Here is a 13,275-nt window from a genome sequence, read left to right as displayed (position 1 = left end):
AAAAATTATTAGGCCTTCTCACGTTCTAGTATATTGCGCAGTCAATGACCCAGCGTGAGCGTAACTAAGACATGTCTGCCATCTAGTGGTGATTGGTGATATTACATCTTAATACTACAGTCCATCCCTGTGTATTCGCAGTTCGGCACCAGTGGATTTGCATATTTGCAGATAGTTTTTTCTTTCTTTATTTTCCAATATTTTTTCATAAGTGTTCAGTATTTTTTCTCCTTTCGTCTTATGGTGTTTAGAAAAGGGGGTAAAAAAAAATGTCAAATACAATGCACCATGAAACGAAAGCTGCTATAAAAAATGGCTCACTGCTACTTCCGGTGTCTTACTGTAAGAATTATTTCTACATCAGAGAAATCAGGAATAATGTGGATAGCCCCAACCCCCCCCCCAAACACACACACACATATGGCTCAGGATCCCCTAAATGTCCATTAAATGAAGTATGTTTTGAATGTAAATGTTAATTGGATGAAGACATAGCTCATTATATAAGAAAAAAAAAACGTTGTAAATTTTGTAAATTTCAGCAGAAGGAGCCCTGAGAGGTTTTGATGTTTAGACATTTATATTTTGGATAAGCTGGTATTTTTTTTGTTGTTGTTTTTTTTTAATGTATTTATTTTTTACAAAATTTAAAATGTGCAAAGATTATAATTAAAATGTCATTAATTTATAAATGAAAAATGTTTCTTTTCATAGGCAATGTATTTTTCTTTTTTCCAGGGACGCAGCTAGCCAGGAATGCATCTTAACAATCACGACGGCTTACTACTGCAGAGGCGCCACGGTAAGCACAGAATGTTATGGGAAATGTTATGGAAAAATGTAATTAATTGTATACAAATGCTGCGACACCCCGCCTTCCAATATCGCCAACATACATTTCGAGGTTAGCGGCGTAGCATGGTCAGGCCACAAAAGTGCTGACTGTTTTTCCTACAAAGATTGTCATATTTCCCGCAAAATGCTTCCTATTATTTTAAAATGGTACAGCTCGATCAAGATTTGCTCTTGAGTTAGACTTGTTTGCGTTTTAATGGCAGTGTTACACAAGGAGCTGACCCACAATTAGCACTGCAGCATACACATCCTTGTCATTCTTGTGACTTCATTCATTTGCATCCATCTCTTTCTTGTTAGGTCATGTGTTGCAGAAAGTGTTTTTTTCACACAACCACAAATACTGCAGTCTCACTCATGGTGTGCATTCATTTGACTTGGCTGATAGCAAGGTTTAGTTCCCACTCACTGATTGTGTGAATATGAGAGTGGGTGGTTGTCTGTCTCTGGCGACCAGTTCGGGTTGCATCCAAATCACTGTCCTAAATGGATTGCTAACAATAAATGGCGACGCTTATTTGCCGTACGCCATCTAATCTGGGCGTTGCATGGCATCAAAATTTGATCATCATTTGGATTTGCATAAAGGGGGTGTGAGTGCCTCTTCTTCGATACTTTAAACTTGAATTAGTATTGTTGATTCTACTGTGCATTTTCAAAAGGGCTGTTACTGCAAATAATAATAATAATAATAATAAAAAAACTTGTTTCAAAAAACGAAAGAAAAACATTATTTCTTGATTAAGATACAATGCCAAATGATCGTTATTAACTCAAACAGAAATTTAGATTGCTCATTCCGTTGTAAAATGGTAAAATGATGGTGAGCTCATTCATACCGAAAGAGTCCGAATTAAAGCACTTCATGATGCTTGACGCTCCCTTTATGACAGGGAGTTTAATGCATTTTTTAAGCACTGTGAGGATAAGAGGTTTGGAAAATGTATGTATGTATACATTATAGACCAACATTGGAACATTCATTACAGTATTAGATTTATTGTTAAAAATTATCAATTTCTACATATATTACATATTATACAATAATACTTTAAGGGTGTCACGGTGGTCAACCGGTTAGCTCATCTGCCTCACAGTTCTCAGGTCGTGGGTTTGGATCTGGGCTGCGACCTTCCTGTGTGGGGTTTGCATGTTCTCCATGTGCTTACACGGGTTTTCTCCAGGTACTCCGCTTTCCTCCCACATTGCATGTTAGGTTAATTGAGGATTCTAGTTTGCCTATAGGTGTAATGGGATTGGTTGTTTGACTTTGTTTGTGTATATGTGCCCTGCAATTGGCTGGTCCAGCACATCTGCAACCTGGATGAGGATGAATGGATGGATGGATGCATGGATGGATGGATGGATGGATGGATGGATGGATGGTGTGGCTTGGCAACCATGTCACTTGCACTTCTATCCAGGAGGGGGCTCTGTGTCTGTGTGGGGTTTCAGGTTGGGCAGTGGCAGGAAGTGATGGACAGGATGGTGCTAATCTTGCCGTGCTGGCTGAGGAAGCTGTGTCTCTTGTATCCCTGAGGCACACACAAGTTGGATTGTTTGTCGGCCCACAAGTGGCACATTTCGGGGTCCGACGGACTCCTGGAGAAAGGGGAAACGATGTCACTCACGTGCCAAAACATTTCATTTACTGACGGGATCTGCACTTAACTCAGTAGACTCACATGAAGCTATCTGCCACTATCTATCTTCAAGTAGATTAAACAGTCGATGTAAAACTATATTAAGAAAATACAAAACTGTGTAAAGGATTAGCTTATGATGGACTTATTCGGTAAAGTTTTTAATCACTACTTCCATTCTTAAGATGTTAATATGTTAAATGGCAATGATGAAAAAGTTATAGTTAAACCAAATTAAATAAATAGGTATTTGAATAGTATATGATGAAAAAGTTATAACTATCCTTCCATCCTTTACCCAATCCGCTTATCCTCAAATCAATTAAATAGTAAATAGTATGAATAAAAACATTAATATTGTGAAATAATTCACATTTTAGTTTATTTTACTCATTTGAAATATTACTATTATTGATCAGCATAGTTAGTATTTTATCCCCTCCAAAATAATTAAATAATATAAAGTTAAAATGATGATAGCTTTTTTCCACATATATAAAATGTTTCAATAAAATACTGCTTCTGGTTTTAAAAGTTGCTAATACTTTAGTGGGCACCCTATAAAAGGTTAGATTAATTAAATGGGAATTATTATATTGTCACAGTATTGGTACAATGTAGTTTAAATAATAATTATTTTTTGTTTAAAAATGGTAGCTCATTATTACACACACAGTGGAACACCACTATTTGCCACCTGAGATGAGATGGATTTTACTGCTTAAAGCGGAAGTCAACCCAAACATATTTTTAAGAATATGTTCTATGCAGACCCACTGGTTGAAACGCAGCATTCTGATTAATATTGGGTTTGTGAAATATGAGTTAAGCAACAAAATCCACCCGTTTTGAGCCATCTCTGATGGCGGCCATTTTGTCACTTCTGTCGACTGAAAATGACAACACATGCCCTGAGGGCGCAGATAAAGACCAATCATAGCTCACCTTCAGAAAATATGTGAGCCGTAATTGGTCGTTATCTGAGCCCTGAGGGTCTGTGATGTCATTTTCAGTCGACAGAAGTGATAAAATGGCCGCCCCCTGAGATGGCTAAAAATGAGTGGATTTTGCTACTTTACTCATATCTCACAATAATCATATAGCCTTGTTTCAACTAGTGGCCTGCATAGAACATATTCTTGAAAAAAATATGTTTGGGATGACATCCTCTGTAACGGATATTCCACAAACGTACCGTAATACTAATCAGAATGCCATGTTTAGACTAGTGGGGCTACATAGAACATAATGTACAACAGAACATTTTTGGGTTCACTTCCTCTAATGTTCAAGCTGTGCGTAATGTTACAGTGGCTTACAATAATATTACATCTTTTTTTTTAGAAATAAAGCATCTTTGTGATTTCTGATGAACACTTGCCTGGCCTACTACGCAACTATATTTTAATGTCGGTCTTGATGGTGACTTGGAGAGCTAAATATGCAATATGGTGGGGTAAAAATTTGACTGGTTTAAACCAAAAATATAACATAAACTATGTTCCCATTATACTTGGGAACAGACTCAAACGCTTACAAACATACTGTAGAAACCCTACTTTGCCACAAAAAAAGAAGTGTGAATAGGCTAATTTTTCCACAAATAAGGGGTGGAGGGGTAGCCCCAAAAAATCAGCAAATTGGTGAATTTGCAAATGCCGAACACTGAATACTTTTTCAAAAAAATAAATGTATTACCTAAAATTGAAAACGAGGTTAAATTGTAAGTATTTGAATGAGTGTCCTTGATGAGGACATGATAGTAGCTTAGTGTTGCTCAGACAATCCACACATTAATGCAGACGAAAGTTCATACCATGTTTTAAAAAAAATATATCATTTTTTAACTTATTTAGTGCAGTCCTAGAAAAGAGCAGGGGTGTTTAAAAGAACATTTGTTGTTTGTGGAGGAAACTTAAAAGAGTCTGCTTGAGACGGTGTCAGAGTTCACAAGCAATTGTGAAGTGATGGCCGTTGGTGTGTACGTAGGCGTGTGTGTCTGTGGCAACTGTGCTCGTACGTACCTGAGAAGGCATCGGTTTCCTGTGGTGCAGCCTCCCAAACATCTGCCCACGTCCACTTCCTGTCGAACATTAGCAACACACAGAGACGGGCCGTCATCTCACAAACATTGACAACGTCGTTTAGCGTGGCCCGCTGCTTTGATTTGACACCTGCAGGGGCCCATTTGTGTTTGCCCACTATGCTCACACTTTCACCACTGAGCCCCCCCAGACCACCCCTCAACAGACCCCCCCAACACACACACTCACACATACACTCACATACACAAAAGGAGCGAAACCAATGAAGCTTTTTATCCACGAGGACAACTTTAAGAAAAAAATATTGATAGCAGACTTTTATATGCAGTGGCATTGCTTAGAACAGGAATGGATATTCATTAAAAAAATCCAGAGTTTTTTTGGCAGACATTTTCTGGGGTTCACATTTTGAATTTAAAAGTATTTTAAAGGGTGTTAAATGCCTGAATTTTATGGAACAATTACACTTATTATGCAGTTAGTTTACATAACTTTTTATAAAATCATATATTCGTAAGATTTAGAATCAAGATATTTTAAAGAGTCATATACTGTATGTGCTACTATAAATATAGTTCAAACTATTTGACTGTTTATATTAACAACTTACTTTATTAAATAAAAAAAGGGAGTGTATTTCACTATTTTTACATTTTTCAATATAAAAGTAGTTTAGTTCTTTCACTATATGTTTTTATTTTTAAGAATTGTAATTTGTCGTTTTCTTTGTTTAACATTATACTTTTTAAAGGCTTGACATTTGTGCCAATTCTTTTTTTTAGGTTTAAGTTTAAGTTTTGAAAAGAAAATACAACGTACATTCCAGTTTTTGTTTTCCCAAAATGGTCTCAATTATCAAAAGTTAAACTTGCAACAATTACAACTAATCCTTAAATCCTTACAAATTCTTCATAATTCATTTTAAATGAATGCAAATGCAATTTTCGTCATGGCCACATCATAGTTATGGCTTCCTTTGGAGGACCGTTATGATGGTGAACCCAAATAATATGATATGATATGATCGCCTCATATTACATATACGAACACAGCAAATTGATGAATAACTAGTTTTCAAATCAGAGGCCAGTAAAAACGGTTTGTTCAAATATTAATATGTTTATTTTAAAAGGGGGATGGGCAGCAAAAAATGTTTGCAATATCTCGATGTTTTAAAAGTGAAGACAATTTGCAATTTTGTCATTTCAGAAGAGACATGAAGTCGGTGCACATAAGTTGCTTTTGCGGGCCACATAACATGTATTTTTTTGTTGAATGTTGTGTCATGTTTATTGTGTAAGAGTGTTCTTATATTTGACCAACGTTGCTTTAAAAAGGTGAAAAGTTCAATTTATGGACTTTTAAAGACTTCTTACATACGATGAGTATTTCCAGTACGTAAATCTTGCCATCACTGTCCTATCAGCTCAGACTCCGATCATGGGTTCCCCCCAATAGTAAATGAACATGAAATCAATATTCGTCATGTTATTTGCTTTTCCACATAGAAAAGCTCCAGGCTGCTGCTTGTGGTTGTGGCGCGAATAAGCAATAGGAAGTCAGGAGGCTGATGAAGTGCTGTCTGTGACACGCAGGCCATCTTGAATAAAACTACTTCATTAGAGTCTAGCACCCACACAGCAGCAGCATTTCCTCTCAACTTGTGAAAACAGAATTACAAATAAGGCTACTTTGCATGTGCTAAACTATGGAGTCGGTACCAAAGATTTTCCAGGTAAGCCCGTGCATCGCTATTTGATTTTCAATTTAAGCGTACCCTAAGTCTCTCCTCCTTGACGCCGTCGCCGTGGTGCACAATTTCGTAGTAGTACTCCACGTAAGGGACCCGGTAGCAGCTCTCCTTCAGCTCGCAGGCCGCCACCGTCTGGATCACGTCCACTTTGTTGGGGGTCTCCACCAGGGCCGAGTCAAATTTGGTGGGCAAGCAGGAGAATCCCTCTGTGGAAAAGTCGCATTACTTAGCATTTGAACAGATCTCATTAATAATGTCCCCAAAAATACCCAGTTGGAAAATAATGCCATTATTTCTGAATTACTTTGGTTGACATACACGAAACAAATATAAACCATATTTTCATTTGTTATTGTCTCAAAATGAAAATAAAGCTTCAACCTTAATCTTAAGGGTAAGCAGTTCCCACTTCATGTGGTCAAGTATTGTTTTTAATGCTATCATTTAATGTAGACTTTTGTAAATAAACTACATCCCATCGTGTATTTCCATAGTTTGGGGGTTTACAACTCATGAGCCATATACATGGCCCGCCATGCAACTCTACAAGTAAAACTTTATTAAGAAACACACCTATTGTCAGTAATAAACAATCATATTTTTTTTGCAAATTTAGTATGACTGTTGTTGAATTTGGAGGGAGAATTCATTGATTAGTCAGCATTAATCATATCGAGAGGTGCAACAATTAATCAACAACTAATTAATTGATAAATTAATCAACAACTACAACTGCCTATTTTCTGACCTGTTCCGGACCAAACCAGTAACTGAATCAAAATCCATTTGTTGGTTGACAGCATTCATCTTGTCTTGTGCATTTTCCGCACGGTCAATTGGAAATACTGTCCTGTTTTTGGATGAACCGATGGAATTTTTTATCATCCGATTCATGGATTAATGAAAAAAAAAAAGACAGATTTTACAATTTTACATTATAACTTATACACAATATTTTCAATGAATAATGTCTTAAAATTGATTAAATGAGAGGTGTGTCTGACATATAAAAAAAATATGCTTTCCTATTTTAAGAGCTGGGAATTTTACTAAAAAAAACGGTCCGTTTATCGCCGACAGGCGGGTTACCCTTCTGCCTTCAGTCTATCCGCCATTTTGTCCGGCCAGACTAAATAGTAGTCCCCTATAGGCCGGTCCAACTATAATTTTAAACGGGCTTCTGTTTGAGTTTCCAACTAACAACTTCGACATACTATGATAGACGATTACAAAGATGGAAATCAATTGGCTTCCAACTATGCTTAGTCAGACTTTTTTTTTTTGGCCAAGTAGTTGAGGCACGGCATTCTGATTAATTTTGAGTTTGTGGAATATAAGCAGCAAAATGCACTCGTTTTTAGCCATCTGTGGGGGCGGCCATTTTGTCTCTGTCGACTGAAAATGACATCACAACTGCTCACAACGACCAATCACGGCTCAGATTCAGAAAACAGGTCAGCCCCTGAGATGACGCCCCCCGCGGGAAGGGCAGCCACCCCCCCCCCCCCCCGATATTATCTCATTTAAATACGCGCAAATATCACTGGTACACCGAGACTCATTATGCTTGGCAGCGCAGTTGGTGAAGCATTTGACCAGCTGCGCGTGCTTTGTGAATTAGGCGCTGTTTGCTCAATTTTTACCGATTAGCGCCATGCAAAAGCCATGCGGTACTTTTAGCAAGCACATTGTTGTTGTTTGTTGATATTGTTACAGTACGGTAAGAATGACTTTGAATCATTCAATCAATCAGGCTAACGACAAGAAAAATTACTTGAAAATATCTATATAAGCAAATTGTAATTCAAAGAAAGAAATTCACAACGGATTGCAAAAAAATGCAACTAAATGATAGCGTTAATTCATGAATTACCTGGCGCTCCCTTGGACTGCGAGCACCCGCCCACGTCCACTACACTCTCATAGGGCGTCTCTGAGTAGAAGGTCCTTAGTGAGGGCACACGCATGCACTGACCCGGATGAATCTCGCAGTGGCACTCCTGGATCACCTCCACCTCACGGGGGCCTTCGAACAGGAGCACCCGGTCCACACGCATGCCCGTTGGCTGGCACACGTAGTTCACGCCACATGAGGACAGTGGCGGTTTCTGAGGCTTTCCGTCTTCCGGTGCAACCGGTCCGTGCATCCTCATCTGGTTCGGATGCCGGATTTGAGGTTAGAGTATGACATTGGCCAAAACAAGAGTCTCTCGAGGCCACAAAGGCTAGACATAGCGCCCCTCATGTGGTGGTTTAGGGTTACTGTACCTACTTTTTTGCTCCTGAGGAACTCCAGCATGGATGCGTGTTGCACAAGGTCCTGTGCTCCAACCTCGTGGGGCGGCCTGGCTGCTGCCCCTCCGCAGTGAGGCCTGCACATGCCCACGTCCACGCTGATGGGACTGCCTGAGATGTCTGCAATTAAAAAACAATACCAAAAAATTTGAATTTACATATACGGTTTGGAAATGTGGTTCTCAACCTTTTTTCAGTGATGTACCCCTTGTGAAATATTTTTTCAGCCAAGTACCCCCAAACCAGTGTAAAGGATTTTGGGTTGAAAATAAATAAATAAGTGCTGCGCCATCAATGTCTGATTTATTAAACTTTGGAGCTCCATTTGTATAGTTGTGTATAACTAAAGAAAGAAAGAAAGAAAGAACTAACTTAAGTATAAAGATGTGTGTACATAAAAAATATGATCAGCATAAAGTGTCCTCTTTTGTAATCATAGTAAAGTTCTGTTTTCAAAAAGAACTTATCTTACCTTAATCTTAACATTTTCAAGTGATTGACAGGTGATGCTATGTGGCATATGACGGGTTGGGTTGAACAATTCTGGTATGGGGGAGACTGGGTTTTTAGGAGATTCATTTTATATTCTTGCATTTTCCTAAAATGTTTACATACTGTAAAAATGTATTTTTTAAAAGGATTTTTGCATGGCTGCTACTTTTTAGATTTGTAAATGAACTTTTCAAATATACTGTAATTTACTGTAATTTACTGTATTTCAAAATCTGCCTTCACTTATCCCCAATGTTACATGTACCCCCATTTGAGAACCACCGGTTTAGAATAATGATGTATGGATAAGGAGGTCATGATTTTTACCTTGACCAATGTAGACAAAGTGACTTTGCCGCCGGCAGCACATCCTTCGCGTGAACAGGTTCCGGTGGTCTTTGTGTTTGTTGAGCACCGCCGCCACTGCAAAACAACAATACAACTTAATACCACTTAACTATATATATATATATATATATATATATATACATATATGTATGTATTAAAAGAACTAAATTGAAATAATTTAATAAAAATTGTATTAAACTTAACCATTGTATTAAATTAAACATTACACAAAACAATCAGCAAAAAAGTCATCTAAAATTTACAATTTTATTGGAAATCCACAAAAAAAGAAAAACATAAAAATAGTGATAACTAAAAATGTTGTTGAAAATTACAAATTAGATAATACATTAAAATAAACATTGAACATAATAATGAAAAATGTGGCTGTAGGTTCATTTAAATTCTACAGCAAAAATTACACCAAAATCTAATATATAAAAAATAAATAAACACATCAATTTTTGTTTTAATATGGACACCACAAACTGTACAGGAAGTGACAATGTAATTTGGTTGACAACTTCCTGTTGACTCCAGCTCACAATTTCCACGCTGGTTCATTTCGAAAATCTGTTTGCTGGGCTTATTATATTGCACTCCAAATTTCCTTTGTGCACTGACAACAGAAAGGGGCCAACCCTAAACTGCTCCTATAAAAATGCAAATAATACAGTCCAAAAAATCTTGCACAGTTGAAAAATCGAAATCCAAGAGGTCTAGCTCAACTGTTGACGGATTCATTAATTGAAAAATCGGTCTGCCTCTCTACTACTTGTATCCAAGGAGAGTATTTTCAGGCCATTCAAATAGTAATCAACTGCCATTTTTTGCCCCAAATTCGGGCATGAGGCACAAATCCTGGCCAACAATGCAGATGCGGAAGTAAACGAAAGTCTTATTAGTACGCCACAAAGCAAACAGCACTACTTACATGTCATGTGGAGTGCACACAGCAGCACCAGGCACTGTCGGGATACGACCATGGCTTTAAATTCCCTCAAACTGCTCCTCGGCTCGCCAGACCCAGAGTGTCCCTCTTGCCCCAACAATGCCTCTGTTATATATACGAGCTTCAGCCTTAAATGCCACTGGTGCGGAGTCAAAAAAACAAAACAAGTAAGAGCTAATCAAATTTCCATGCTTTTGTAGAGGATGCTTGTCCTCCTGCAAGCCACTTCAAAGGTGAACTTCCGAGAAACAAGGCCGGCGTCCGCTTTTCCGGCATGCGTGTGTGTCAAGCAAGGCCCCAGCTCAGCCTAATGAAGTGCCTTAAGAAGCCCCGCGACCATTAAACGTGTCAATCCAAGGCATTAATCAACTTTTATCTCAGCGGGGGAGGTATTTAGCACCTCTGACTTAAAACAAAAACCAGGCCAGGATCAGCGTGGGGGCGCCCTGGGCCTCACCTTCCCGGACTGCCCCCAGCACCTTTGTGTTTATTCAGCGCGGCGACAAATGGTCCGGGAGCTGGCCCCTTTTTCAGAAGCGCAGCACACTGGAAGATGATGTGCTTCACGTCACTGCATTCCTTGTTTTCTACTTGCAAACAATGTATTTCTTTTTGGGGCCAAAGGCCACAGTATGACAAACACAGCCACATGTATTTTATCTCCAGTGGTCCTTTTATGTAAGTAGGTTACTAGGTAGTGGTTAACTTACAAATCACAACACAAGACAAATATATGACTCCAAAAACAGCAGGATTATATATTAAATGACTGCATTGCCACTAAGAATTGAATATAAAGTGTATATTAAATTGTGCTTCTGGATACACAAGTAACTCAAACTTGACAACTGAAATAAAATGATAACAAACAGCGTTTGAGGTCAAGTGAGTGTTTCGGATTCTGCTTCCTTGTCACTTGTTTCTAGGTAGAATTTGTGGGGCATGATAAAGTGCTGGCCATCAGGAATTTCGGGAAAATGTGTTGATTTTCCCGAACGGCCGGTCTATTTTACGGATCGGTCGAAGCGCGTGACGGCTGCCCCCCTGCCCTCCACCGCCATCACCGATTAATTTTCGTTGTGTGACGTCTGCCGTACAGCACTTGTATTATGGCTATTTTGTTGCTGTTTGTAAAGTGCTTTGTTACAGCTGTAGCTGTTGTGAAATGCGCTATATAAATAAAAGTGTATTGTATAAGAGCAGGAAGTCAGACAAGTAAACATCTGCTAAAACTAGGGCTGCCTGATATTGGAAAAACATGCAATTGGCGTTATGGTTGTTGTCTATAGTGACACCGATATTATTGCGATATTTACAGCATGTACCTAAAGGAATTACATTTTTATTATCTAATGAAAGAAGTACATTTTTTCATGCAGCAAAATAAGCAAGCTCAATGTGTTCTTAGCAAATGAATTATAATTCCCCTTGATAATATCCAACTATTGGGTGGCAATGCACATCTAAGTTTGCATCTGACTGGTCGGACTGATCAGTCAGATAAAAGCATATAATTCCACAAGAAAATGATTGCATGTCTTTGCGATATGCTATTGCATAGGCCATTATCGCAATATTGATACTTTTTCAATATATTGTGCAGCCCTAACTGAAACGAAATTTATTTATTGCATCGCTGCTTTGTATTTAGTATAAAATATTTTTATTTTTTAACCATATTTTCTTGTTGGCCCTCATGCAAAATTGCCCTGGTTCTAAAAGGCAGAGAGCATTAGTTTTCTTTTATTAAATTAAATTTGACCGCCAACTTGCGTGCTAATCGAGTGTTAGTCCGTGTTTGATATGCTGATGTGATCCCCTCATTTCTGCGGGGATCAGCACCCAGACACCTTGATCATGGATGAGTTTCGCTTGCGGTTTGCTTTTCAAAATGAATCATGGCGGCGATTCCCATCCTTGTAATCACGATTATTAAAATACACTAATGATTTGATTAAATTAGTTGCCTTGTCAAATGCATGCCATGCTACTGCAGTTCACCCATGAAACGGTCAACATATTATTTGTACTAGGATTCCTGTTTTCTTTTTTCTATATACTGTATATTTTCTATATATATAGTATACACTTTTTCCCCAGACCTGTTTACATCATATTTTTTTAAACTAGATTTGGAAATATTACTTGAATTTTATACGTAAGTTTGTTATTATTTAGTATATTAGTACTTCTAGTACTTTTAGTACTTTTTTTTTTTTTTTTTGTGGATAGGCTCCAGCATGCCCACAACCCTAGTGAGGTTAAGCGGTACAGAAAATGGATGGATAGATGGATAATTTTAAAAATAGATATTAAATAAATGCAAACTTTTATTTTATTTTATCTGGGTTATTTTATGGATGTTATCATGATATATATTCTGTATTTATTTGTATCTAAAAAAAATACATTCCAAATACAAATAAATGAATAGAATATATTTACTTGCTGGTTGCTTTTTATAGCATATGGGTTTTATAGTTCTATGTATATAAATTGTTTTTAAATATAATTACATTTGAAACATCTAAATAAATGTAATATTTATTTTTATATGTATTATATATTATTTTGCTTTGCAGCTTGATTTATATATTATATGGATTATATAGTTATACATTTTGATTATTATTTTGAATAGAGAAAATTAAATTCATTACAAAAATGTAAGTGTTTCTCAATGTGAATTTGACAGTAATGTATATTACATGTATAAAATATGTATACATATATGTATATAATACTTCCTTAACATATTCAAAAATATGATTTGAGTTTTATAGCTAATATTTGTATTCTATTAGGAGATAAATACAAAATACATGTTTTATTTGTAACATAATGATAATACATTCATATGAATAATAAGATAGTCAGAGTCAAATATACAAT

The 13,275-nt window shown here is 37.2% G+C and overlaps 1 protein-coding gene across 2 annotated transcripts; it reads right to left on the bottom strand.

Moving 5' to 3' along the window:
• Positions 1 to 1,922: 1,922 nt before the first annotated feature.
• On the bottom strand, positions 1,923 to 10,869 carry pnhd (pinhead). Of its 2 annotated transcripts, none has more exons than XM_086043407.1 (7): positions 10,366 to 10,869; positions 9,411 to 9,506; positions 8,569 to 8,711; positions 8,170 to 8,449; positions 6,321 to 6,502; positions 4,523 to 4,581; positions 1,923 to 2,457 (listed from the first exon to the last, which is right to left on the bottom strand). In XM_086043407.1, exons 1-7 carry the CDS (start codon positions 10,415 to 10,417, stop codon positions 2,307 to 2,309), a joined length of 963 nt encoding a protein of 320 aa, XP_085899533.1. In that variant the 5' UTR covers positions 10,418 to 10,869; the 3' UTR covers positions 1,923 to 2,306. The 2 variants fall into 2 exon arrangements, with proteins under 2 accessions (XP_085899533.1, XP_085899534.1); XM_086043408.1 differs by having other exon boundaries at positions 8,272 to 8,449.
• Positions 10,870 to 13,275: the final 2,406 nt, after the last annotated feature.

Source organism: Filicampus tigris, chromosome 10 (genome assembly GCF_054856515.1).
Source record: "Filicampus tigris isolate MCC_2025a chromosome 10, RoL_Ftig_1.0, whole genome shotgun sequence".
Taxonomy (NCBI): domain Eukaryota; kingdom Metazoa; phylum Chordata; class Actinopteri; order Syngnathiformes; family Syngnathidae; genus Filicampus; species Filicampus tigris.
This window is presented reverse-complemented; position numbering and strand designations above follow the sequence as displayed.

What these genes read in the sequence shown, in the direction of transcription:
- pnhd (XM_086043407.1), bottom strand. Translation starts at nt 10,417, where the DNA reads ATGGTCGTATCCCGACAGTGCCTGGTGCTGCTGTGTGCACTCCACATG. An exon ending in AGTTCCTCAGGAGCAAAAAA is followed by an intron (nt 8,450 to 8,568) that starts GTAGGTACAGTA and finishes CATCCGAACCAG; the next exon opens with ATGAGGATGCACGGACCGGT. An exon ending in GCAGTCCAAGGGAGCGCCAG is followed by an intron (nt 6,503 to 8,169) that starts GTAATTCATGAA and finishes ACTTTTCCACAG; the next exon opens with AGGGATTCTCCTGCTTGCCC.